The sequence below is a fragment of the Bos taurus genome, chromosome 6 (genome assembly GCF_002263795.3).
Source record: "Bos taurus isolate L1 Dominette 01449 registration number 42190680 breed Hereford chromosome 6, ARS-UCD2.0, whole genome shotgun sequence".
Lineage (NCBI taxonomy): Eukaryota > Metazoa > Chordata > Mammalia > Artiodactyla > Bovidae > Bos > Bos taurus.
The window spans coordinates 18,977,983-19,003,274 of record NC_037333.1 but is presented as its reverse complement, the minus strand read 5'-3'; the positions used below and the strand labels follow the sequence as shown (position 1 = coordinate 19,003,274).

Sequence of the window (25,292 nt, the reverse complement as noted above, 5' to 3'; positions counted from 1 at the left end):
GTAGTATATATCATATAACAAGGCTTGTTTATTTATTTTGCATAGTTTATAGGATATCCTGGAAGGATAGCTGAAAAAAAACAAGACATTTAAACCCTGGGATTGTGAAAATCATTAGACTCACAGAATCCTGTATGTGTCTCTTGTTGCTACCCTTCTGTAGAATAGCGCCAGAATCCGTTTCTCTTTAAATGCCATGGAATGTCACTGATACATGCAATGACATCCCTGGACTTTGAGTATGCATAAGAAAGATCTCAGTGCAAGAACCCAGATATTCATTAGCAAGTTGGAATTGTGCTACCTGTGCCCAACAGTCTTCATGAAGAAAATATATTCAATAGACTTAACTAGTGAAAAAACACTGCTTTAGGAACTGTCTCAAATCCATACTGAACTAAATCAAACTGCAAAGGAACAAAAACCGTCACCAGCATAACTTTCCTGTCAACTGCAATGTAGATATGCTAATGCCATGTCAAAGTCTCACCCTGATGTCTGTGGGGAAGTGTGCCGTGGCTCAGATCAGTCCAGCTGCTGGCCTGGGCCTATTCTAAACAGGGTATTCTACCCTAAGTCATGACAAGTGTTATTTTCACCAAAGATGACAAGACTTCTTATTTATTTTCTTCTTTTGTGTTTTCTATCCAAAACTCCATCCTCAATACCCTCCTATCCCAAACTTGTAAACATCTCTTTTCCTTCCCAAGATCCAACCCTACAATCCAACCTTCCTCGGTACAGTACGCTCGAGAAATCTAGTGCTCCTTCAGTCATTATTTGATTCTTGTCTGGCTCTGGGCATTTTTCTGCCCTTGTCTCACTCACTGAATTAAGAGGGCACTGCTCCATTCAGAACAGACTGTGAACACCGAAGTATCTACAGTCAGAAAAGTGGCATTTACTAATTTAATGATTTAGCAAAAGAAGACCCAGGGATTTCTATAACTCAGAAGAAGATATATCTTTAATATACAACTGGAATTTTGATTTCTCACACTTCACAAAAAGGGGCAGCAGTAAATGTTGAAGATATTCAATATGTAAATATTTCAAGTTTTAGGCTGCTGCAGTGAAGCAAATGGAGTTTTAAAATGAGAAAAAATATGAACGGTCAATGACAGAAAGCAATGGCAAACATGTACCACTAAAATCATCAGTAAAATGGATGCTATGAAGGAAAAGTAGATGCAGTTAACATGCCTGATGAATAATGAGTTGTGGATTAATGCTTTGTTCAACTGAGAGTTCACTAGTAAAACCTTATTTGTGGTAATTACTTCAACTAAATACACGTATATTGACAGCACACTATTTCCTGGCCATTGAACTGGGCCCTGGGGATCTTTAACGCACATGTAAATTATCAGAGATGTATCTTATTTCATTTCTTAAGAGGTTATGATGCATCAAGCATTATACTAAGCAACGGGAACACAAAAATCATTAAGATGCAGTTCTTACTCTTCACGAATTTAGTTTAATAAAGGAAATATAGGCACATATAGAGACTGAATAATCTGGCACCCTCATGATCATGCTAAATGGATTAAAATATAGTGTTATGCTATTATAAATGACTAACAAGATAAATTATAGGTACAGAAAACAATCAGCTATATTAATAAACCCTAAAGAAAAACAAATAGTATGGATTTCAAAAACAGGAAGCCTTTACCTATTACACTTCATTTTCCTTATTATGTTAATAGATACAGCTTTGCCATGTAATTTTAATCCAGCCAGTCCTAAGTGTTGGACTCTGACAGACTACTCAGTGTGAGAAGTTCACTTCCTTAACCTCAGAAACAAGTTCTCATTAGCTGTATCCAACCTGGAGGAGTTCTCGCTTTGACTAACAGAAGGAAAAGTCTGACTTAGCTTAGAGAGGGATCAAAGATATTCTCCCTCTGAGGATCAGCTCTGTTTAGGAACGACTGTTCTTATCAAGATTCCCCTTTTAACATTAGAGAGACTTCAGAAGTCTTGCTGGAGTTGTTTTTGTCCTCTCACCTAACCAAGATATTTCTTGCCAAGGACTCTGAGCTTCCCCTAATACAATTTTTCTCTGTATAAAGTCTCATAATTAATTAAAATATAGTACTAATGAAACCAACTTAAATTAGAGTTTAAGAATATGCTTTCCTGGCTTTGCCACTTCTTTTGGATCTACTTTTCCCATTTCCTCCTTCAGCAACTTACAGCTACATTTTATAAATATGAAGTCATACATTTTTCCTCATGATGTTTACTACAGAGTAATTTTTGGGAGCACTAAATTCATCACTTAAATAAAATGTAACAATTAAATACAACTTGCACACACACAATACCATGGTATCAATAGTTAACAAGAAGAAATGATCTTTGTTTAGACTATAGAATTCAAGAAAGGTATGTTCAAACTAAAAGGATATTAAATGTATAAGCAGAAAAACTGTAATGAGTAATTTAAATTTTAATTTCAAATCTGTGTATTTAAGAACTCCTTTATTTCACTGTGAATAATTTCAACGACCCAGTTTCTTTCAACTCTTTACATACTTAATATTCACAAAGTCACAATATGTGTGTTATAAAATTTTAGCCTCTGCATAACCTAACACTCCAGAACATTAATGGTGGAACTCCATAGTGTTGCAAGTTCCCTCCTTAGCAGAGGAAATGTGGCCTCTTCCAGTGAACCTGCTCTTTACCAAAGCAGAGTATGCTTTGGAAAGAGTAAGTAAAGCAAAATTAGGTGAATATGGAACATTATTTTTATTTTCCATAAATCTTTAGAATGGTGTTGAGATTTCTCATGGTAATAAAAAAGAAATTATCTTCTTTACTTATATAAACTCTATCAATCTTCCAAAAGCTAGCTGAAATAAAATGACTTGATAGGGACAATCAATCAATATCTAATATACATAAGGGATCATGTAAGTGGTTAAGAGAAATATCTACTTGTGCTGTACTAATAGGTTCTGATTATTTTCTAGATACTCTAGAATTTTTATTGGAAATGTATTCTTTATTTGAAGAGTAAAAAAGAAGTTGTTTATATTATTTTTTGGTTTTATTTTTAACTTCTACATAGTAAGAAAACTGTTTTTGTTTCTATTACTTTCTTTTTTATTTTATTTCTATTACTTTTTGCCAGCCCAAGAGGTGGCAAGAATACACAGAAGAACTATAAAAAAAAGGTCTTAATGACCTGGATAACCACGAGGAGGCTCAGATGGTAAAGACTCTGCCTGCAATGCAGGAGATGCAGGTTCAATCCCTGGGTCAGGAAGATCCCCTGGAGGAGAGAATGGCTAGAGAATCCCATGGACAGAGGAGCCTGGCAGGCTACAGTCCAGGGGTTGCAGAGTTAGACATGACTGAGCAACTGACACTTTCTTTCACACACTCTCTCTTTTGTACCTCACATTCAATGAGTCAGCAGTATCTGTTGGTTTTTCTTTAAAAATTAATACTTACTATTGTAATAGTAAGTTTGTATATCTTTAAAGGACAGAACAGCCTGGTCAGCTAAAGTCCATGGGTTTGCAAAAGAGTCAGACACCACTGAGTGACTAAACAACAAAAACAACACTCTTATCATTCCATTCTATGTATAGTATCCTTACTGTTCTCCTAACATTCAAAGCAATGCTACTACCTTGCACTTGCAAGATGGAACATTTTTCCTCAGGAAATATATATGGCTCACTCTCTCACTTCTTTTAGGTTCTCTTCCCAAATGTCTCCTTATTAAATAGATTTTCTTTGCTGCTACTGCTGCTGCTAAGTCGCTTCAGTCATGTCCGACTCTGTGCGACCCCACAGATGGCAGCCTACCAGGCTCCCCCGTCCCTGGGATTCTCCAGGCAAGAACACTGGAGTGGGTTGCCATTTCCTTCTCCAATGCATGAAGGTGAAAAGTAAAAGGGAAGTCGCTCAGTCGTGTACAACTCTTCATGACCCTATGGACTGCAGCCTACCAGGCTCCTCCATCCATGGGACTTTCCAGGCAAGAGTACTGGAGTGGGTTGCCATTGCCTTCTCTGAGATTTTCTTTGAGTCTCTCACAGAAAATGGTAACTCTTCTCTAATGTTCTCCAGACTCCCACTTCTTGGCATTTTCCATTGTCCTTTTCTTCTTCTCCTTTTAAAAAATGAAATATAGCTGGAATACAATATTATATTGGATTAAGGTGTACTAGACAGTGATTTGACATTTGTAGATATTATGAAACAATCAGTACCGTAAGTCTGTGAATTGAAACTCGTTCAATCATATCCAACTCTTTGTGACCCCAAGGACTATACAATCCACGGAATTCTCCAGTCCAGAATACTGGAGTGGGTAGCCTTTCCCTTCTCCAGGGAATCTTCCCAACCCAGGGATGGACCACAAGGGAATCCAAGAATACTGGAGTGGGTAGCCTAACCCTTCTGCAGGGGATCTTCCCGATTGAGGAACTGAACCAGGGTCTCCTGCCTTGCAGGCGGATTCTTTACCAACTGAGCTATCAGGGAAGACCATAAGTCTACTGGCCATCTAACCCTATACAAAGTTATAAAAATATTATTGACCACATTCCTTATACTGTGTATTATATCTCCATGGTTTATTTATTTTATAACTGGAGGTCTGTATCTTTTAATCTTCTTCACCTATTTTACACACACCCCTCTGCCACATCCTTCTCCTCAGGCAACCACCTGTTTGTTCTCTGTATTTGTAAGTACGGTCTCACTTTGTTCTGTTATTTTTTTGTCTTTTAGATTCAACATATAAGTGAGATAATATGATATTTTTCTTTCTCTGGTTTATTTCACTGACCAAAATACCCTCAAGTTTCATCCATGTTGTTGCAAATGGCAAGATTTCAATATTTTTTGTCTCAGTAATACTCCATTGTGTGTGTATGAAAATACCACATCTTTATCCATGTATCTATTGATGGACACTTAGGTTGCCTCCATATCTTGGTTACTATAAATAATGCCGCTATGAACACTGATGTGTAGATATTTTTTTCAAATTAATTTTGCTTTCTTCAGGTAAAGACCCAGAAGTGAAACTGCCATAGATCATATGGCCGTTCTATTTTTAATTTTTTGAGGAACCTTTCTGTTGTTTTCCACAGTGGCTGGTCCAATTTACATCTCACCAACAGTGCACACAGGTTCCCTTTCTCCACATTTTTGCCAATTAATTATTTGTTGTCTTTTTGATGATAGCAATTCTAACAGTATGCTGCTGCTGCTGCTAAGTCGCCAGTATGAGTGCATATCAAATTGGGGTTCTGATTTATAGATCCCTGATGATTGGTGATGTTGATCATGTATTTGTTAGCCATCTGTATGCCTTTGGAAGGGCTTCCCTGGTAGCTCTGACAATAAAGAATCTTGCTGCAGTGTGGGAGGCCCAGGTTCAATCCCTGGGTCAGGAAAATCTCCTGGAGAAGGGAATGGCAATACATTCCAGTATTCTTGCCTAGAGTATTCCATGGATAGAGGAGGCTGATGGGCTATAGTCAATGGAGTCGCAAAGAGTCAGACATGACTGAGCAACTAACATATACTTTATGGCTTTGGAAAATGTCTATTCAGGTCCTCTGCCCATTTCTTAATCGGGTTGTATGTTCTTTGATTTTGAGTTGTATGAGTTCTTAGTGTAATTTGGATGTTAATCCCTTACTGAATATATAGTTTGCAAATATCTTCTCCCATTCATAAGACTGCCTTTCCGTCTTATTGATAGTTTTCTTTGTTGTATAACAATTTTTCAGTTTGATGCAGTCCCATTTATTTTTTTCTTATTGTTTAATTTCCACAATGGCACCTAAATGCCACTAAATGTTCCACAACAGATGGATGGATAAAAAAAGTGTTGTGTATACGTATATGATGGAATATTATTCAACCACTAAAAAAGAAATCCTGCCATTTGTAACAACATGGATAATCCATAGGATATTATGCTAAGTGAAATAAGTTGGACAGATAAAGACAAATACCACATGATCTTACTTATATGTAGACTCTAGAAAACACACTAAATGTTTACTTTTTTTGCTTACTGTTGGTATATCCTTCACTAAATGAAAATTTTGAATGTAGGTACTCTTAATTCAGTAACTTGAATGACATCTGTTTAACAGTATGTGTTCAGACATATTGTTGAAAAACAATGCATTTTTACACTATTCATTATATTTTTCTTTACAGTTGAAATATAAAAAGAATGAAATAAATTCTAAACAAAAGTGAACCAAAACTTGAATATTCTTCAGATAGCAACATTTTATGTAAATAATACATTTTTCTCTTTCATTCTTAGTATTGTTGTTGGGAATAATATATCAGATTTATGAGTATACAAAAAAAGTTAGTTTTGTATTACAAAGTTTTAGCAAATTGATCCAGTACTCTGACACTTATCATAATTAGCAACATATTAAGGGACTTGGGGTTTAGTGACATTCAAACTATTAAACACTTTAAACAAAAATCTCATGTCAGATGAGACTGTAAGGGCAAAGATTTAAAACCACTTATTCAAATTTAAAATAAACAGCAATTTTCCTTAGTAAAATTTCACTTAATCACAAAATGGAAGTTTCACATTACTTGAGCTGTCACTCTTCCTTTTTGAGCTTTTAAAATCAACGATTTCTCAATCGTTTTGTTTCATTGAGGAATTAAAATGTAGTGGACAAATAGCATAGAATATGAGTGACATCAGTGAGAATGGCAAAGTAAGAATCTCAGAAGAGCTGCTCCTTCAAAGCACAATGAGAACACTGGCAGAGATTATCAAAATAAACTTTTTAGCATTCTGGAAGTTTAACAAAGGTCTGTCTGCTGCAATCTATAGAGTATGTAGTCCAAAGAAACATCTGAATTTCAGTAAGAATGTAAGATTTGCGGAGTTTTAATTTTCCCTACTCTCATTTCCCTCTCCTCAGTTCCACAGTCACCTTAAAAACCAACAGTCTCACAAACCAGATATCTAGCAACCACTGGACAGGACAGAATGGTTTTAGAGCTCCCAAAAGTGTCATTTCAGCAGGTTATGATTACTTGACCTATCTTCCAGTTTCCTAGAAACCTCTCCGTACAATGCTTGCCTTTATTTGACCTGATTCACAACCCTCTCCGTGCAAAGAGACACTTCTCTGAAGATATCTGTCAAAAAGAGTCAGCAGCAATTGTTTAATGTTGTGGCTGCCTGAAGTGGCCATAACAGCAGAAGCAAAGAATAAGCTGACAATAAAAATAAAAACACTAAAATTAAAAGCTGAGGAATTCAACGTCCACAGGGGAATCTGAAAGTGCTAAGAGAATCCTGGGAATCTAGAAGTCTGTCTATGCACACACAGGATGTTTGCATGCATAGGAAAGACCTGAGAAGGCCTTAACTAAGCTCTCACCTTTGGCTGGCCTCAAGACCTGAACCAGTTGTATGAATACAACATCCTAGAGAGAGCTGTGTTAAAAGAACATAAGTGATTACTGTATTATGAACAATAAAGATGCTAAAGTGTATTAATATAATATTCATTTCTTTTATAGTTTATAAATTAAGTCAAGCAAATACATACCAGATCTGTTTTTGGAGGATCTGGACACTCAGTGGGGAAATAAGGTGTTGAACTTCTGACTCCACTGCTATCAGATGTTGGCTTTGGAGGTTGAGCATGCTGCCTATAAGTAGCACTTTTAGGAGTCCAACAAAACAGGTTGATTGATTCTCGCACACAGCGTTCAATGTCAATTTCTAGATAGAAAAAAATTAAAAAAAAAAAAGCAAATATAGAAGCTATTGCTCTCTTTATGTAAGAACCACCAGTTTTCCTAAATACATATGCACAAATATGGCTAAAATGAAAACTAATTAGAAAAGATGTCAGTAAAATGTAATATGGATATTAATCAACATATGATTAGAATGGTAGAGGGTATCTGGTATTATTATGTAGACACATGATACATATATACAGTATATTTCAGTATATCATTATTCAAAAAGTTAAATATATTAATCATACATTCTTGTTAGAGAATCTGCTTCTTTAACTTTAATAATATTTTTACTTTCTCAAATTAAAAAATTGAGTAGAAAGAAGGCTGGAATTTGGGAGTGGGCAAACAAAAGACTCAGATTTAATATACCATGATTTCAAGTAAAGGGTACTAACAGTTTCACTTCCACTTATTACAGAAGATATAAAATAATCAGGACAAAAATTAATCAAAATCTAAATTCAGTATTTATCCTTTTAAAAAGAATTTCTTGATTTAAGTGCAGAAAAGTTTAAGTGAGGTATCACATATACAGAAATAAAATGCACCCAATTAAAAATGATAGAAAATATTTTCAAAGAAAATTTTCTTTTCTTTTTCTGATCTGAAAGAAATTTAAACACCTTTGATACAGAGGTAATATACATAGGAAATTTATTACAATGCTAAATTATTGTGTGTGTGTTTCAATAAGACTGCAACCCATGAGGAGATTAATATTAACATTCCTGATGGAGAGTAAAGCTGTAACTCTATGGGGAAATGGAGTTATCACAGAAAGGCAGTAGAAATTGAAGAATTTGGCTAGGATGAAAGAGTTTAGCATGGACCAGCTTTTTCCTTTCTATATTCCTAATATAGTAAAAGGTAGTTATCATCATTTCCTCTGTAAAAGTCCAATTGTGTCAATTCAGATAAGCAATGGAGAAAAATACATCAAATCCCTTACAGAGGGATAAGGTCCCTATTTCCCTTTTTGGAATGAAGTGCTTACATATAAAGGAAAAAGGAAATAGGCCCTTAAATTGATTCTGTGAATGGTGCATGAGTCATGCCTTATAGAACTGTCTGCTTTTATAAGGTGGAAAACTCTTAGAGAAGGGCACAGAAATGGACACTTATTGAACATCTATTATGTGACAGGTGTTGTATGCTTTCACTGCTGCTGCTAAATCGCTTCAGTCGTATCCGACTCTGTGTGACCCCATAGACGGCAGCCTACCAGGCCCCTCCGTCCATGGGATTTTCCAGGCAAGAATACTGGAGTGGGTTGCCATTGCCTTTAGACAGGTAATGTAATCCCTTGATTTCTGTTGAAGATAAAGAAATTAACACGTAATGAAGTTAAGTGATTGAATGTGTTAAGTGTTGTTACCACCAGTAGAATCTCTGAAGTTAAAAGGATTATAAGGCATCTTTCACTTCCCAATTTATTTAGATTTGGGAAACAATAGCCAGCAGCTCTAGAAAGACCAGTTATTCAATTAAACATTGCTTTATCTGCTCTTAGTGATGCTTGCGAACTTCACAGTTGGTTATTTCCATTGCTGCACAAAGAGGTCAGATTTCATCACCACCATATGCTATTCCTAACATAAAATCTATAAAACAAGAGTTAAACATGTTTTGAAGTGTGGGCCCATTTATTTGAGAAATTGTCAATAGGAAATGTATTCTTCTAAAAAGCTCTTTAACATCATCAACTTAATATTCCACAAAGAGAAGAATACAAACACCAATGAGAAGAAAAATAAAAGTTCAGATACATTCCTCTACTTCACTTGAGACAGAAGAGATATGTTCAATTCATTTTAAAACATTTCCAATTAATATCGTTAAAAACTTGCAGCTAAAGAGAGAAAACTCTGTCATCTTAAAAAAAAATTTTATCTACTTCACACTGTTTAATTTCCAAAGGAAAAGAATTTTGGACCATAAATTTTGCATCCATAGTGCTCAAATCAGTTTGACACATCTGTCACCCATTAAAAGCTTGAGGTCAAATTACTGATGCAGATGAGAGGTTGTAGTTCAGTCCTTAAATCACTGGCATGGAAAAGTCATTTATATCTGCTTCCAAAACACCCTACCAATACCATAAAAGGTTTACAGGGAATCGTGAGAATTCACTGGCATCCACCCCGATTTGAGCCTGATTATTACTACTGGCAAATATCCCATTCTCCATTCTCTTGACCCATGTCATCCTTCCATCTCAAAATCCTTCCAAAGTACTTTATCATAACCAAAATATTATGAAAAGTACTTTATAAACTGTACATTAAAATATGCAATTATTCTTTTAAAAATAACCTCTCATCCCAGAGCACTACTACATTCTACCTTGCATTCTCATTTTGATATAATGCATTTGTGAAAAAGTATGCACCCTGGATTATGCTTTCCCAGGTTTGATTCCAAGCTCCATGAGGTTCACTCAGAAGAATAACTTTTGTAAATCGTAGTTTACCTATCTTATCCATTACTATTGTTCCCTCTCATAAATACTGAACTATTTTTAAAATTATAAAATGCAACTCATGTTACATTTGGGCAAGGGTAGGTGGAAAAGATCTCTCTCCTGAAGCCCTCCATTCTTTGGCTTTAATGAGTATGAACTGCTTTCCAGATAGAGTGAACAGCTGTTTACATGGCACTTCTCTTTACCATCACCTAATTCCCTCTATATTTGATCCCTAATTTGGGCATTAAGATATTATTTTCTCCCTTTTGATTTACTGCATCATTTTGGTGGAACACATTTCCCAGTAATTTTTGAGAAAGGATGCACAGGAAGCAAATTATTTTGGAATTGTCCATGTTTTTAATATATTTATTCTGCCTCTGACTGATAGTTGGGCTAGTCATAAGATTCTAGGATTGATTTATTTTTCTTCAGAGTTATGTAAGTCTTTCTTCTGAGAAATTTGATGCAATTTTGATTTAAGATCACATATATGTGATTTTCTTCTTTTCTGTAAACCTTTAGGAGTTCTGGTGTTCTGAAATTTCATAATGATGGTCTTAATATAATCCTTCAGTTGCAGAAAAAGTTATTGTGTATTATCTGTAATAATTTTTCACTTTTTTCCTTCTCTCTTCTTTCATTAGAAGAGTCCTGAACATCCTGAATAGATTTTCTAATAATTTTGCCCTTTCCTCTTACTTTGCATCCGTATTTTTCTTGTATTCTCTGAGGGCTTTCTTAAGCTTTATCACCCAACTCTTTCATATAAAGCTGAATGCATTTCCACATCATTTTTAATTTCCAGTAAGTATTTTTTGTCATATTAATACTTTAAAAAATCCTGAATTTTCATAGCTATTTTATCTTCTCATAATTGCTTTTCTGAGGATATTCCTTTATTCAGTAGGTGCTATTCTGTGTTTTTTTAGCTGGAGACTTTCCCCAGAGGTTTGGTGGTATTTAAAAGAACAGCACTAAAAATTATATTGGAAGTTCTGAATATGTGGGCAAGGCTTTGTTACTGGTGGATTCACTATAGGTAACTTGGGGATATGGTCATTTGTTAGAAGATCCCCAAAAGTAAGGTATTCCTCTTTTGGGGAACATTATATTTCTCCAGAGAATTATTCTTTAACCTGTCTAAACTAATCCTTGCCAGTATTCTAGGAACTGACCATGGAGAAGACTGGATATTGTAACTGTAGACATTTCCGCTCTCTGGCTCTTGGCTATGCTGCTGATTCTGAGTTTCAAGTCTTTTACGATTCTGCTACTCCAAAGAATGTACCTCCAAATTTACTGTTTCTATGGTCATGTTTTGTAAAATGTGCAAAAGTAAAAATATTTAAATCACAATCAGTGAAAACTTGTCTTTATTTATACCAATTTCAACTCCATTACACTTCCTCTTGTGTTGGACAACATAGTGGCTGTGAATACTCTGATATAATTAAGCTAAACTAGAGATATATTTAGTATGGTTTAATGGGTATTTTTCTGTTAAGTCACTTTTGGGTATTGACATAGATTTCCTCCTTGGTCAAGTCTAGCTAGACTCTTCTAAGCCTTTTCTCAACTATGTCTCAATCTTGGCCTAAAAAGTTGGCCTGAACAAAACTCTCAACATAATATATAGCAATTCAAGGTCACATCCCTCAGATGACCCTAACACCCTATGAACGCCTCCTTGAGAAAATCAAGGCTGCCAGAAGAATTTACTGTTTGTTCCAGGAAATAACTGAAGATAGGGTCCTTGTCTGAAGATAGGTACCTCTGTGGGAAGGTAGGAGCCTAAGTTTGGTGTCTGTTAGTAAATGCAGATGTACTTCACACGGACCCAATGCCGTCCTTCACATATTTTACAGTTTTTCACTTCACACTGGGGTATTTTTGCAATAGTGTAATACTGATTAAAACCTGTGCTTACCACTTTAATTAGTGTCTGGCATTGCTTATCTTTGACAATATAGTAAAGTTATTGCTAACTCTAGAAATGACTTCCTGGAATATCCCCAATCCCTACTATATAGGAGCAATGTGAATGTGTGTTCTAGAACCAAAAGTTTATGTGCAGGAAAAACATAGTTGACATGTACACAGCCAAAAATAAGACTGAAAATTAGAAACATTAAACATGTGAAACTGTAAGCAGAGAATTAGGTTCTCTTTGATGCCTGATCAAAAGAGAAATTCTTTCCTTCTAGAAATATACTTCAATAATGCTATATACACAATTATAGGTGCACCATTAACTTTTTCTTTTTTTTTTGACAGGAACTTCACAAAAAAATAGCATTCCTGTGTTTACAGGAAACAAACTTGCAGCAAACAAACAGAAGCCACACCTGGGGTAAGTGATATGTTTTATGCATTACTATTATCAATATTAAAAAACAAAGTTCAACCAACTAAGCCTGTGAAAAGGCTGATTATTCATGTTTTCTATAGAAAATAATATACAACTACTGTTATATGAATCAATGAATAAGAAGCAAAAGAGGAGGACAAATACAGAGATATGTCAGACATTTAATGAATAAAAATATTATGCTATTTCTGTTTTGTAATTTGTTGTGATCTCCTCACTCATTCTAAATATTCTTTTAAAAGCCTAATTTTATATTGTCATTTTTAACCCCTCCTTAGTCAGGTGACTTAATGGAACCAGGAAGTAATACTACATGGAATTAATATAATTCAAATTAAAAGTGTTAGTCATAGTTACAGGGTACCATTGAATCCCCTTTAAATAGTTAGGCAAAAATGCTCTGGGCCAGTACAAGAATGATAAACCAGTAATAAGATTAATTATACACATACATATATGTACACATTACATACACACACACATAAATATTTGTCGAATGAAGGACTGAGCACATTTTATAAGTACAATCTTGGTTATGCAGTCTGAGGGGGAAATGATGGTACAATACATAACTGGGCTCCTACTTTACTTCACTCAGACTTTCACATCCCTGATATGTGTGCATGTGCTTACTGGCACATTTTGCTAAGCATCTATCATCTCTGCTGCTTAGCGCCTACAATGAAGTGAGAAATAAAATAGGAAATGCAATAAGCATTACTGACACACAGATACTTAAACTGTTTTCTATTCTTAACATAACTGTCTTGATCATTTAGCAGTTGAGTAGATACATATTATGATGCAAAGCAGCTGGTGTTGCTAATAGAACACAGCTCACTTCAGAAAAAAAGAACAATGTAGCAGCTTGGAAGACCCAGCACCAGCTCAGCAATAGCCATCGTTTTCTCCTTTTCTTTTATACTTAACACTGAATCCAAAACAAAACTGGAAATCTGATTCTTTCTTGGCAATAGAACCTTGTATTCAAGCTCAATAAGCATTTTTTCATATGACTGATACATGCTTTTACTGAAGGACTGATGGTTTACATTTTTCAAGGTAATCCAATGTAGATTTTTAAAATAAAAGTATGAAAATTTTGGTTATTTCCTCTATGTTATATAATATTTACTAACTAGCCTATAAGCATATGGCATATTATTCCTCTTCATTTTCTCTGATCTTGTTTATTGGTTTGTTTTCTGTTTGACTCGGCGCACTCACACTTAGAGGGGATATGTAGTAAGGAGTTATTTTCCATTCTGTTGAGGATCATCATTTAAGATAACGCAACAAGAACACATCAGATTACAGTGGACCCTTGAACAACATAGGTTTTGAATTGCATGGGTCCACTTACACATAGATATTTTTCAATAGTAAATATCCCAGCACTACACCATCCACAGTTGGTTGAATCTGTAGATGCAGAACCGTTGATACTGAGGAAGAGTGGATGTGGAGGAACAGCAGATACAGAGGAACTGGTATACAAAGGACTGATGGTGAATTATATTTTTATTTTCAACTGTGGCAAGCAAAGGCACCCCTACCTCTGCATTGTTGAAGGGTTAACTGTACTTTCATTTTTGTATAGTGATACAAGGTTAGGTGCCTCCCAGGTGGCACTAGTGGTAAAGAACCCACCTTCCAATGCAGGAGATGCAACAGACACTGGTTTGATCCCTGGCTTGGGAATATCCCCTGGGGAAGAAAATGGGAACCCACTCCAGTATTCTTGCTTGGAAAATCTCATGGACAAAGGAGCCTGGTGGGCTACAGTCTATGGGGTCTCAAAGATCAGGATACAACTGAAGCGATAGCACATATGCATGCAAAAGGCTAGGTAGAGGACTGGAAAGAATGCGACCCAAAAGTATTATTACATTTTAAAGTAACAATGACATATAGAACAATATATGTTAAAAGTCATTTCAGGTATGATATATATATACTCATTTTGGTCCTTACATTATTATTTTCATTATCCATCAGCAGTATATATGGGGGAAATTTTAACCATAACTTCTGACTTTTAAAGATTTCTGAGGTTGACTACTTTTAAGATACTTCAGAAGTGTAAAATGTTCTGTATATTTTAAAAATACTTTAAAAACCTAACACACACATAAATACTCAACAGTAAAACAAAAACAAACAAATTCCATCATTGAGGTCCTGAAACAAAGTACGTTTAATACCTGATTGAGACTGCAAGATAATTTTTGGACTACTCAAAAAAATTCAGAGAGCGGAATCCCTGTCAATCATAAAAAAAGACTGCTTTACTATGGAGAAGAGTCTTCCTATGGAAAAGAGCCTTGAAACCTTGGGACCAACTTTAAGATGTATTAGGACTCTAATCTACTCTCAACTTTGAAGGTAAGTAGAAAATTCTGATCACCCCTAACTTTATTTTTCATTATACTTCTGAATACATAAGAAACCTTTAACTTTATAAACTATTTGCTGCTGCTGCTGCTAAGTCGCTTCAGTCGTGTCCAACTCTGTGCGACCCCATAGATGGCAGCCCACCAGGCTCCCGTCCCTGGGATTCTCCAGGCAAGAATACTGGAGTGGGCTGCCATTTGCTTCTCCAGCGTGTGAAAGTGAAGTGGCTCAGTCACGTCTGACTCTTCACGACCCCATGGACTGTAGCCCACCAGGCTCCTCCATCCATCGGATTTCTCAGGCAAGAGTACTGGAGTGGGTTGCCATTGCCTTCTTCGTATAAACTATTTATGTATTGCAAAATTAGTGATGTGCTAAGAGCAACAACTAGCTCAGTGTTAAAGGAATTTACAATTTATTCTACTGGCTTTGTGTTTTCTTCATAGACAATTATTTTCAGCTTAGAAGTCATATTTTCCTCTTTTCCATACAATAATACAGTATTCCCTTCCCAACAAGGAGACAACTTAAGATTTTGAAAATACATTTTCATGATTTTCATTTCACTGACTACGTGATCATGTCAATAAAAATATATTACTCTTTCATCTCTCCTTAACCAATTTAAATTTAGAAGAATTTAATCTTTCATCTAAATCTTAATGTTAACATGTAATTTCTATGGGTGGGGGTAAAATCTCCATATTTAATTTCCAATATGATTGTCCTTTTGCAATTCCATGAAGAGGTGCTTAGAAATAGACGTGCATTAACATTACATAGCTACAAGCAGAAAATGTAAACAATTATGGATTCTCAGCTTCAGGTAAAACAGTATAAAATCTTAGAGGGCTGACAATACAAAACCTTCACTGAATAACTGGGTACTATTATTGCTCTATTTTTTCATCTCATCAGCTCTCCTCAAGCCAGAATAAAAGGAATTATGGATACCTACTGAGAATACTCATGTTAAGAATCCTTTGCCTTTTGCTCATTATAGAGCTTCTTGAAAGGAATGTTCAGAGACTAGAATGCACCTCAAATATCAATACAGCATTCTATTTTGGGAATGCCGTACTGAAGGAAAAGTATCTTTTCAAGGATACTTTTCATTCTTTTAAAAACAGTGAAAAGAAAGAAAATACCTCTACAGATATATTTGAAAAATATCCCTAATGTGGCCTAAGACCCTGCTTGATCACTCTCTTTTCTAACCACTTTCCTCCTTGCACCAAGGATACCACTCCAGTTCCTTGAGTTGTTTGGGGCTTTTGCAGCACTTTCTTTCCTCTGTCTAGAAGATGCTCCCCTCTCTCCACTTCTTACTTCCCAAAGTCAATTAATTTCAGATATTACCTTTAGTATCACTCTCTTAGAGAAGGTTCTTTACCTCCTTCAGACTTGGTAGTGTTCTGTAATAAATTCCTACTGCTTTCTGTAGCACTTATCACCATTATAACTATTTATTTAATAAAGGGGTCACAAGTATAGTTTTAAAAAATCTGGGCCACTGTTTACAATTGGGAAATTATACATAAATACTATAAAACCCTATTTAATTTATACTTATCCCTAAATGAAAGCAAGAAATTATTCACTGAACCCTATCCAAAAAAAAAAGGAAAACCCGGATCAGTTCTTATTGATCTTCTTTCCTACTTCACTACCACAGGGATTGTCACCAGTACCTTAAATCTACGATTTCATAAACTAAATTGAATTTCCTCCTCACTCTCATTATCATTGATTTTCAGTTTCATCTTGTGGAAAAACAGGAAAATAACAAGACACAGCTTTAAGGATTCAACATACTTTAGTACTTTGCTCTATTTCTTAGTTTTTAATAACTTTAATAACTTTTCTCTCAGTCTCAAAATATGTGCATGTTATTTGAAATAAATGGCTAGGATTTCTCAGCATACATCTTAAACAACCTGGTACATAACTGTGTTGCTCAAAATATGTGTGATTTTCATGACATATTCTATGCTATGCTAAATAACAATAAAGACTGCATTACAAAACTGCTTTAAGTCAAAAGGGATACGTACCTTTGCTGAGCTACAATATTTTTGAGGAACCAGTGAAGTGCTACATGATAGACACTACCAGTATTTTTCATGTATGTGTTGAATCCTACCGTAAATTATGTAGGTAATACTGAGATAACATCTTAAAGTTTTATTTAAAATGTTTTAATTAAATTTCTGTAATAAAACATACATCAGACAATTAAGATGTTTCAACCAACTGCTGATTTCTTCCTGCAAAAAGGATTTACTTTTCACACGTTCAAGTTCCTTCAATATACACAGTATTTCCTTCAAAATACTTTATACATACTTATTTTTTTCTTTCAGAGGTAAAGTAAATATTTTAATCTCTGAGGGTAAGTGAAGTGTTCTTCCATACAGATTTCCTAATTTCTTTTATAGATTCTCTAAGAAAAACTTCTTTCTTACTTTAAAAGATTCCTATGCTTGAAGATGTTCAGAGGTACAAAGTTATGCATTCTGGGAATTTATTTCAACCACAATCACATAAATATGCTGAATTAATTTTTTAACTGTAAAAAGGATATACACCAACAAAGCAAAAAAGCAATTAAACATTTCAGCTATTAAAAATCCACTCTAAAATTATGACCATTTTGGTTTTAGTCAGATTATCATATTCATCTTGGGAACTGCTTAGATGTATCCTCAAAAATATTATTTTGTCAGCCAGATGGACACAACAGCAGAATAATATGGCTGAAGGCTGACTACCTCATCCTGTAGTTGGTTTTAACGGTGGTAACTTTGGAAACTACACTCTTAACACCAGTGGCCAATATCCAGTACTGAATGGTGCTATGAAAAACCCAGTATTTTTTCCAAAATACCCTACTACTATTTTGAGATTGTGTAAAAAATGCCAAATATACTGGTCTCATGGTTATTTCCTTTAGTACTTAAATGACACACATACCAATACATGTTAAGAACTTCCAGCAAAATTTTCTAGCACCACTTGTACCTCCTTGGAATGTGACATCACACTATATCATTTACTAAAGGGGACAGAATTTGGAAGCAGTTTTTGGCAAAAATAATAATGCCTTTCTGCTGTGTTCTCTCTTCAAGAATTAAAAGGTTAGTACAAAGTTATGGAAAGGAGGAAGAAAAGAGAGGGAATTTACAAAGACTGAATGTCATACATTCTTTGTATGTTTAAAGTATTAAATGCTACACATATTTTAAAAAATAGTTATGAGTATTTGGTATCAGGTTTTGTGTCAAGTACATTATGCATATTATCTGCTGTGTTCATTTTAACGCTAAAACATATTTTTAGCTCCATTTTGCTAAAGCTTTCCTAATGTATAGGATTTTCTTTCCAAAGAGATTAACAACTTGTTCATGTTCACACAGCTAATATATGCCAGAGTTGGGGGGTGAACTCTCATCTATTTCACTCTACATATCACTCTTCTCAGCAAGAGAACCATACTGAAAGTTTCCAAGATCACACAGGTAGTGAGTGGAACAGTTAGGACTCAGACTCTTATGTCTTGACTCCAAAGACTGTGCTTTGTATCCACTAGACTATGTTGTCCCTGAGCGATGAAAAGAGATACTCTGCTTAGTCATAATATGCATACATACATATACAATGAAGGCTTACTTGGCTTCTCAGGCAATTCCTCAATTGCTTTTGTTAATAAGGAAATCAATATGATTGATATCAGTCTCAATAATCTATAGAAAAAGCCAAACAGGGTGATTGCTTCATTTATTCTACCAATAGGAAAGCAGTCACAATGGAAAGGAATAAGTGAGGAAAATCATAATAATGATGAGAACATTAATAATAATAATCACTTACATAGCTCTTGCTCTTTGCAAGGACTGCTCTAAGTTGTTCAGAGGCACTGATTTACTTAGGACAACAATCCTGTGCGGTAGGTACAATTATCATTTACATAAAATCAGGGGTAAGGAAACAGATACAAAGAGGCTGAGTCAGGTCCCTAAGGTTACACATGAAAGTGGTAGAGCTAGTATCTAAAACCCAAGTGATCTGGCTCTACATTCCATGCTTTTAGTCACTAGGCTTTTGGACCTCTCTTTGTAGAAAGAAGCAACTAGAATGGGACAATAAAAAAAAAAAAAATGCAAGGGCATTTTGTTTTCAAGGTTACCAACTGGATGGTGATTCCATTACATTACTGTCAACAGATATTTTGAACAGTGAATTTGCTAATCTGCTTCAGAAAAGAATTTAGCTAAATTTGTTCTGATTGCTTACTTATGTTTTTAAACACAGTTAAGTGAGGACTTCAGTAAAGCACAATATATTTAAAGAGTTCAAATTAATGTTTAATTCTAACCTATCTTTATCTACAAAGTCTATCTCAAGAATTAAGGTAAAATTCCCTTTCACTTTTCACTTTCATGCATTGGAGAAGGAAATGGCAAGCCACTCCAGTGTTCTTGCCTGGAGAATCCCAGAGATGGGGGAGCCTGGTGGGCTGCCATCTATGGGGTCACACAGAGTCGGACACGACTGAAGTGACTTAGCAGCAGCAGCAGCATAGAGCTAGCCTATCCTTTCTCTTTTTTTTGCAGTCTTAAAAAAATTTTTTTTTTCTTTCAAATATGTCCTAAGTTTATGCCACATAATATTTTGATTAGAAAAGGCATATTCAGTGTGTCTGTATGTATATTAATCCAGATTCACTTTGTAGGCCTTCCCATGACCACTTCTGAATTTCTTCAAGCATCAGGTATAGTGAGGGGGCTCAACATGATGAAAAGAGATATCTTTTAGATCTAAGTAGGAAAGACATCCCAAATAAGTGCACTGTGATTAAAAGTAAAAAGAAACATAGGTGTACTTAAGGGAAAAGTTTACATTTAACCCCTCTGTCCTTTTTTTTTAAAGTCACATTTTTTCTTATAAACTTTTTCTTTCCCAACTGGAATCATATACAGTGGCCAAGTAAATGATGTGCCAGAATAATGGCACTGAGGACCCATGCAAATCACATCAATAGAAGGCATCTATCCTACTTTCAAAACTAAGTAGTGTTTTCCTTTTCAATGAGTCAGTGCTAACCAACATATATTCTTACTTTCTGATTTCAGGAATAATGACTTTATTTTAATGTATAAGCAGAGTTACCACTAATCTGCCTGTTCAATATGAAAATAGATTCCTTCACCAGTGTATAGCTGGAACATTTATGCATGTAATTGGAAAGGCAAGAAATTTGCTTTACTTAAAAATGCACAATCATCATTTCTAACATGTATTTTTTAGACATGACCAGAAAAATTCCTTTCATCCTAATCAATCATCCTCTGTTTACTTTGGCAAGTTAGGAACAAGAGGAAAACATCTACACAGTTACAGACAGTATTTGTAGTTTGTGAAACTAGCTTTTTTTGGGTAACTGTTCAACATCAATAGGAAAACCAGAGATAACTTGATTTACATTAAGAATCTCCCAGAAAAAAAAAAAGAACTAAAATACTATTTGTTCATATAAGAAGTTATCAACTTTAATTAAAGTTTGGTAAGTTAGGAAGCTGATGGTGATACTTTTAGTTTGGGAGGAAAGTAGAAAGAGAAGTTTTAAACAAATCCCATAATGTTTCTTAGTTTCTCAACAAGGATGAAGATTTTTCAACAACAGAAAAATGCTGAAATACCAGGTATAGATCAGCCACGAAAAATAAAAACTGGGGTAGGCAGCAGTTTATTATTCCTTTTGAGAGTACTTATTAAATATAAAATCTTAAGATATCTTTCTTTTACTCTTTGATTTTTTGAAAAATTTATCTCTTGGATAATTTTAAGTGTGTTTATTTTCAGTAATCACTTTGGTTGCCTGCAAATATGAAGAATAGCAATAAACTCATAGATGGGTTGGATCCAAGGAAATGCAATTTGAAATAGAATTTTTCTACTTGAAAAATACTTTGGTTTCTGCAAAAATGTAGTTAAGTTTTTTTTTTCTGCCACAGATTATTATATCCTATGCAACCATATTACTTCCATCTTTTCAGCTATAGTATAAAAGCTTAAACTATACTTGCATTCTATATTTCTACACTAACCATTCAACTCCTAGACTTACAAGTTCCTCACTTATGAATACAATATATAACTTTACTTACTATCCAGCATAACATAGAACTCCCCTGGAGTATGATTTGCTCTCTCAAGAGGACAGTGTTTCCTTTCTTTAAACTATTAAATAGTTAGCAAGTTAACTATGGATAGGAGAGACCAACGTTCCATGTGAATTACATCTTTGTAAAAACTTGGGTTCTCAAACACCTTCCCAAGTGGCCTTTATTTACTATCTATCTGCTGAAGATAAACAGGCCTATCCTAAGCAAGGCATATATGTCACACAATGCTCCCTTCTCCCCCTTCTCCTGCCCTTGTCTTTCACCTTTTGGCATCATCGCTGACATGAAAATAAATGACTGAGCTAGTATGACCCAGCTTTGTATCTATAATGCTGGGCCGGCTAAAGAGGTAGTATATAAGCGAGAGAGTTCAGAGAGGAAGGATATGGCTCAAGCAGGAGAGATTCTGAAGACCTGGATGATTATTTTTGAAAATTGTTTTAAGGATGTCTCATTATCCCATAATTAAATTTCACTTAGTGATTCCATTTTTATATATCTATACCTGGTAAGTCCGAGAAGAGAAGAATGCACTCATTAAAGCCATTAGCCAAAAGTCGGTCACGCAGCTGCTGAAGAATTGCTACTCCGATACAGAATGGGAAGGAGGAATTCCCAAGCAGTAAGGTATCCCAGAGGTGGAAAATTTTGTGCAGTGGAAATACATCTGTAAAGTGACAAATATAAATAAATCAATTTAAAAAATTTAAAACAAAATAAAAATTAAATCAACAACAAGCTGCTTTACTAGTCATGATAATTCCCTTATGGGTCAAAACTATTAAAGGAAAAATATTGGAAAACTATTTTTATAAAATGTTTACTTGGTTTTTTAGGTTTACTGCTTCCCAAGGCAGTAAAATTGATAGGTTTAAAAATTGATAATCTAATTCATCATATAGATTTCCTACCCTCCATTATCAATCTCGGTATAGCTCTTACATTCAATTTCTTCCTAGAATTTTCTGGTTATATTATTTTAACAAATTCATTTACTTAGAAGAACTTTAGTACTGTTATAATTTCTGTATCATTATATTTCTACTATGCACTCTAAGAACTGCTTTTTGAAATTCCCATAGAAAATCTGATTAGCAGTTTTCTATTTTCTGAAACTTTCTTTTTTTCATTTATTAGTACTTTCAACACCTTTCCAGGCCAGTGCATGCAGATCTACTTCAAGTATTGTATTTCATTTATCATATGTGCATATTTAATCTAGGTATCTACTGCATTAATATGTGTAATACATTAAAGTATTACATATTCACATAAACTTTCTATTTCTAGAAGAATTCTACTTTAGGAAATAACAAAAGTATTAGTTATTAGATAGTCTCTAAAAATTGAGTCTGATTTGGTTGTAAAAGTTTCCTTCTAAAACTTTATGTAAATAGTATAGTTAATATTAACTTATGTTTCAATAGAGGGCAGAGATTTTATCAATGTTATGACATATAGGTTTTCATTCTATAGAACACTCTTTTTGATATCCCCCAGTCAGAACAATTGAAAAAATTTGCTACCCAACTATATTACCTTATAATTACATAAGGATGCTTATGTAATTAAATCTGATAATATCCCAGGGAAGAATGGACCTGTTCTTTTCCCAATACAATATTGAAAGAAAATGGAAAATGGTACTTACGAGTAAACATGGTGAGAAACCAAGGGATGGCATAGAGCTATGAGTGGAAAAACAAAGGGATGCAGGGAATGGATAAAGAGGAAATAAAAGAGATAATTAGAATGACTTCCAATAAACTGAACCGTAAAAAAAAAGTTCTATGTTTTAATCTATTCCACTGATTAAAAATATTCTTTAACACCATGTACAAAAATAAACTCAAATTAGATTGAAGATCTAAATGTAAGACTAGGTGGGGAGGGAGGTGGGAGAAGGGTTCCGAATGGGGGGACACATGTATACCTACGGCTGATTCATGCTGATGTATGGCAAAAGCCATTATAATACTGTAAAGTGTTTATCCTCCAATTTAAATAAATAAATTAATTAAAAAATAATAATAAATATAAGACTGGATACTGTAAAAATCCTAGAGGAAAACATAGTCAGAACACTCTTTGACGTAGATCACAGCAATGTTTTTTTCTACCCACCTCCTACAGTAATGAAAATAGAAAGAAAAATAAACAAACATGACCTAATTAAATGGAAAGCTTTTGCACAGCAAAGGAAACCATCAACAAAATTAAAAGACAAATGATGGAACAAGAGAAAATATTTGCAAATGATGTGACTGTCAAGGAATTAATTTCCAAAATATACAAACAGCTCACACAGCTTAGTATTAAAAAGTAAAAAATGGCAGAAGATCTAAACAGACATTTTTCTAAAGAAGACCTATGAATGGCCAAATAGCACATGAAAAGATGCTCACAATCACCAATTATTAGAGAAATATAAACCAAAACTACAATGAGGTATCACCACACATTGGTCAGAATAGTTATCAAAAAGTCTACAAATAATAAATGCTGGAGGAGGTGTGGAGATAAAGAAACTTCCTACACTATTGGTGAGAATGTAAATTGGTATAGCCACTATGGAGAACAGTATGAAGGTTCCTTGGGCTTCCCAGGTGGCTCAGTGGTAAAAAATCCTCCTGCCAATGCAGGAGACGTGCATTTGATCCCTAGGTTGGGAAGATTCCCCTGGAAAGGAAATGGCAACCCACTCAAGTATTTTTGCCTGGTAAATCCCATGGACAGAGGAGTCTGATAGGCTACAGTCCATGGGATCATAAAAGAGATGGACATGACTTAGAAGCTAAACAACAACAACAATGAAGGTCACTTAAAAAACTAAAAACATAGTGATCTCACTCTTGGGCATATATCCTGAGAAAACTCTAATTCAAAAAGATGCATGCCCCACCAATGCTCACTGCAGCACTATTTATAATAGCCAAGACATAGAAGCAACCCAAGTGTCCACTGACAGATGAATGGATAAAGACGATGTGATATATACTACAACAGAATACTACTCAGTCATAAAACAGGATAAAATAATGCCATGTGCAGCAATATGGATGGGCCTAGAGATGATCATACTAAGTGAACTAAGTTAGACAAAGACAAATACCATATGATATCACTTAGATGGGGAATCTAAACAAAGGATACAATGCACTTGTTTATAAAACAGATACAGACTCACAGACACAGAAAACAAACTTACAGTTACCAAAGGGGAAAGGAGGGAGGGTAAATTAGGAGTTTGGGATTAACATAGACATACTACTATATATACTCCTATAAAATACATAACTAATATGGACCTACTGTACAACACAGAGAACTCTACACGATATTGAATAATAACCTATAATGGAAAAGAATCTAAAATATTTATATATATACCTCCCACATATATATACATATGCAAGAAACTAACACAACAAACATTGTAAATCAATTGTATTTCAAAAAAAATGAAAAACATAACAGAAAATACAATTATAAATTATTATCACAAATACTCTATTACATAATGACATCTATTACAAATATTGCAGATGACCCTTCTGCTAAGACTTATTTCACAGAGTATTTTCATTTCATCGAGGAATACACTCAGGACAATGCCTATTCCAAACGTAATATAAACACATTAATTTCAATGGCATAATTTTCAAAGGAGAACTTTTGCTATTAGGGAACAAAATATTCCTGAGATTTAAACAGTCTTTATCAGTGTTGAGTTACCTTTACTGAGTACTTTTTGAGACATGATAAGATGATATTTGAAAAATGTCCAAAATGTCTCATTAAAAAGTTTTTATGAAGCTTGTATCTTCTATTACCACTTTCTAAATTAACAGAAAGCTTCATAAGAGACTAAAAGTTGTGAGACCTAGGAATGAAATAATGTTTTTCAGATGACAAATTTATCTTCCTAACAGTATCTAGAAATGAAACACACACACCAATTAATTTTGTGAGATTTTGAAGTAAGAACTCATTCTTAATTTCTAAAAGTAGAGTAAAATCTCCTTTGTTAATAACAAGTATCAAAACCCATAGTAATTTATAGAAAAATCTGAAAAAGCTCTACTTTTATTTT

The 25,292-nt window shown here is 34.5% G+C and overlaps 1 protein-coding gene across 4 annotated transcripts in view; it reads right to left on the bottom strand.

Annotated features, from left to right (window-relative positions):
- The window catches only part of TBCK (TBC1 domain containing kinase), a 208,963-nt gene that overhangs the window by 70,961 nt on the left and 112,710 nt on the right, over window positions 1-25,292 (bottom strand). For 3 of the 4 annotated variants that reach the window (XM_002688086.6, XM_005207674.5, XM_059887711.1), the window contains exons 21-23: window positions 22,851-22,887; window positions 21,705-21,866; window positions 7,584-7,759 (exon numbers count right to left, since the gene is read on the bottom strand). In XM_002688086.6, coding sequence (XP_002688132.1) covers window positions 7,584-7,759; window positions 21,705-21,866; window positions 22,851-22,887 — 375 coding nt within the window. Of the gene's footprint in view, window positions 1-1,387; window positions 4,136-7,583; window positions 7,760-21,704; window positions 21,867-22,850; window positions 22,888-25,292 lie in introns of those variants that run through there. The other variant, XM_059887709.1, reaches the window with a different exon arrangement.